We start from the raw sequence: 3,907 nt of genomic DNA on the forward strand, positions 1-3,907 counted from the left end.
TCCAGTGAGTTTGTTTTACAACAATTTCCATTTATTTCTTCTTTATAGTTTCTATTTGCTGAGACTTCCTTTTTTTCATTTGTTTCAAATGTGTGCTCAGTGACATGTTTTTATAATGACTACGTTAAGATCCTTATCTGATAATTCCAACATCTATGTCATCCTTATCTGATAATCCAATATCTATGTCATATTGGCATCTGTTGTCTTTTCTCATTCAAGTTGATATTTTGCTGGTCCTCGGTATAATTAGTGATTTTTCTATGTATTCTGGATATTCTAGAATGATGATATGAGACCCTGGATCTTATTAAACCTTCTCTTTTAGCAGACCTCCTCCAATGCTGTGCCAGGAGACAAACGGTGTAAAAATCTAAGTGGACCATAAGGCCTCCATGATATTCCAATCCACTGGGCGAGGGGCTTGGGGAGGACCACGTTGTTACCATCAAGTGCAGGTAGGACTTCAGAGTCCCCACTCTGCTTCTTCTGTACCATCGCAGAAGAAAAGGGGAGGAGCACCTCATTACCACCAGGCAAAGGTGAAAGTCTAGGCTTGCTAGTCAGTATTTACACGTGGAGTGAGGTTAGAGGCATTTTCCATTTTCCATGCAGTTTGCCTAGAGTCCCTGTCCTCTCCTTTTCCATTCTTAGACTATCTCTTTCTACATCCTTTGCCAAGGGAGAGGAGGCAAAGGGAATATTTTTTTGTGTGACTATGTACATTGGCATTTCTGGGTTGTGGGCTCTTCCAACATTCTTTCCGGGATATATGAGTCAGAAAAGAAACCTAGGGGCCTCAATAACATGCTGTTTCTTAAGTCTCAGGGTCTCTGGATGATAATCCATCTCATTCTTTCCATTTTTCAGAGACTTCATATGTTCGTTTTATACATAATGTCCAGGGTTTTTAGCATACGTAATAGGAGGAAGAGGAAGAGATGCATATACTCTATTTTTTCTGGAATCAGAAGTCCAGCTCCCTTAATAGAAGATACTGCTTTTTGGGGCACCTGGGTAGGTCAGTCAGTTGAGTGTCCGACTTCAGCTCAGGTCATGATCTCACAGTTTGTGGGTTCGAACCCTGCGTTGGGCTCTGTGCTGACAGCGTGGAGCCTGGAGCCTGCTTTGGGTTCTGTGTCTCCCTCTCCCTCTGCCCCTCCCCTCCTCATACTCCGTCTCTGTCAAAAATGAATAAATGGTAAAAAACTTTAAAAAAAAGATACTGCTTTTTCCTCTGGGTTACTCTCTTGCCCCCACCTGGAGGAATGGGAGGCATTTTACCAGTGCAGAACAAAATCCAGATACACATCTATTCTAAACCAGCTCAAGTATCCTTCCCAAAAGGCCTCTCTGCTGCTTGGTATGCCCACTGTTCACTAGCGGAGGATCAAGGGAGGAATATTGGGGAAAATAGTGCTAGGGAATGGGGTGATTTATGAGAATAGAGAAACTGTTCTGGGGTTATCAGCATTTTTTTTTTCACTACTTTACTTCACTACTCCCCACACTTCAACAGATAATAAGAAAAGGAAACATACATTTTAAAAGTGAGCTTTAAACGTTCACAATTAAAGTGAACACAACTAAAGTGTTATATACTTCTCCCCACCAAAACGCCCCTTACCCAGTAAGTGATTAAAGAAAAAAACACTTCTCATTGTTCATTCTTGTTTTTATTTAGATCTTTATTATTTAGATTGGTAACTTCTCCTTCCTGGTTAAAGTGTCATAGGACCTTTATCTAATAACTACAAAAGAACAAGCAAATTCTATGACAAGTTATGAACTTGTTGTTGACTCTGGTCATGAAAGACCAGACTTATGTAATTACTAAGGTAATGAATAATGTGTTAATCCTCGCTCTTGGTTGAACCAGCAGATCTATCCTAGGTGTGCTGATTGATTATGCCTGGAGTTGACATATTACAGTTTTTGAAGAATTGCCTTTTCTTCTACTTTTGTATTTTCTAAGTTAGGCTGCTGAATAGCCTCTTTTTCCGAGCTCCTCTTGCAATACGAGCATTGAGGCGGTTATGAAGAGCTTTCTTACTACAAGCATCCAGGCTTTTGTAGACTTTGCCTTTTTTCTGAGAAGTGCCATCTCTTTCTTGCTTTTTTTCCTTATACTCTGTTTCTGATAGCTCCTGTTTTTTATTGTCCTGCTCACAATTTATCTGAATTAGCCTCTCTTGCCAAGTTCCCTCTTCCTGATGATGGAGTTCCTTGAGAAGCTCTACTCTCTGCTGTAAGATTTGGCATTCATTTTTCAGCAAAGCTGCAATCAGATGCAATGAATACGTGTCATGTTCCAGTTTCTTCACTTGTTCCTCCAGTTCCTGCTTAGCTGACACCACGTTATTTCGTTGAGTTTGGAAATGCACTCCATCATTTTTAAAAGTTTCTTGTATGTCTTTCTGCGATTTGTGACATGATCTTATTAGTTCACTAAGCTCAGTATGTTGTACATTCCAGTGTTCTGCTTCCTGTAGCAACTGTTCCATGTTTCTCCTAAGTTTGCTGTTTTCTTTTTGAACATAAGAGTGTCTGTAATTTGCTTTTTCCTCAGTTAGTTGAGTTTCATTAAAGGGTCTGTTTTTTTCTGAATGATTTACCAAATCCCTTCTACTAAAGGCTTGTACTGTGTCCTTGGAATTCTGGTTTTCCAATATCATCTCCTGTTTCTTTGCATTCTGTTCTCTCTCTAGGTCTGAACTATCAATCAAGTTGTTCAGGAACACTTTATTTATCTTATCAAGTTCTCTGATTTTTTCTTTGAGTTCTGACACATCCTCAGGCATATGGGTTTCCACAAAAGAATCTTTTGCTTCTGTGATCTTCTCTCCGCAACTTGTCACGTTTTTAATGATATCTTTAATTTCTTTTAAGAGATTTTCAAACTTCTGTGCAGTCTGTTTTTCAGTTACTTGATGGCCACTATTATTTAGGGAAGGGAGAGAACCCCAGAAGACAGGTGGATGGGATCCAATTTCGAATAAGGCAATGATAATCCCAGGGTCCAAGGAATCTTGATTGAGATCAGGAGTAGGTTTAAGAGTTTTGGATGGGGCGGACACTTCCATCTCAGCTGAGTTAGGCCTGGTGATTAAGGCATGTGGCAAGCAGAAAACCTCAGAAATTCCAGGAAGGGAAGGCGGTGGTCCTCTCTATTCAAATGGGTAGAGAATGTGAAACTAAGCAGAAGTCCAGAAACCAGAGTTAAGGTCTCAAACCAGGGAGACGATGTTTAAGTGGAAGATGACATCTCAGATGACCTAGGGGGGAGGGTGGGTGGGAAAAGGGACCAGGAGCTAGGGTCCATCTCTCCTTCTCCAGGCTTCTAGTGTTTATTCCCTGACCCTAGCAACCAGGTCTTTATTCTGTCACTGCACTATTGTGGCCTATCTCCAGCTTCCGTTTCACAATAGAAACCTCTTAAACACCTACCCAGTGACTCATGAATCAAAATAAACCTTGAGCTACTCCTACTCCTCATCCCAGAAAGACCTTTATGCCAGTCCTTTCCAAAATTTCCTACTTTTCTAGGTTTTTATTCAACTCATTCTAACTGTATTCAGTGACTTCCCTACATCATCTCCACTACCTATAACCCAAACTCAACTGCAGCATGGTTTTGTTGTTGTTGTTGTTGTTATTGTTTGCCACCTAAGTGTATGATGTGAGAAATCCTCAATGGACATTCACAACACCTTGGAACTTTATTGCTCCTAACAGAGATGCTACCATAAAAGAAAGTTGTCCTTACAAAAGAGAACCCCAAGGGGTGCCTGAGTGGCTCAGTTGGCTAAGTGACTGACTTTGGCTCAGGTCATGATCTCACAGTTCGTGGGTTCAAGCCCCTCATCAGGCTCTGTGCTGACAGCTAGCTCAGAGCCTGGAGCCTGTT

The 3,907-nt window shown here is 41.0% G+C and overlaps 1 protein-coding gene across 1 annotated transcript; it reads right to left on the reverse strand.

The window, feature by feature from the left end:
• Window positions 1-1,657: 1,657 nt before the first annotated feature.
• SPZ1 (spermatogenic leucine zipper 1) lies at window positions 1,658-3,342 on the reverse strand. The gene has a single exon (XM_039247472.1). The coding sequence runs from the start codon at window positions 3,081-3,083 to the stop codon at window positions 1,971-1,973; it is 1,113 nt and encodes a 370-aa protein (XP_039103403.1). The 5' UTR covers window positions 3,084-3,342; the 3' UTR covers window positions 1,658-1,970.
• Between the last annotated feature and the right edge of the window lie 565 nt (window positions 3,343-3,907).

The sequence above is a fragment of the Hyaena hyaena genome, unplaced genomic scaffold, assembly GCF_003009895.1.
Source record: "Hyaena hyaena isolate Hyena2069 unplaced genomic scaffold, ASM300989v1 scaffold_299, whole genome shotgun sequence".
NCBI lineage: Eukaryota > Metazoa > Chordata > Mammalia > Carnivora > Hyaenidae > Hyaena > Hyaena hyaena.

Bases quoted from the DNA above. Each gene is read 5' to 3' on its own strand.
- SPZ1 (XM_039247472.1), bottom strand. From the start codon at position 3,083: ATGGAAGTGTCCGCCCCATCCAAAACTCTTAAACCTACTCCTGATCTC.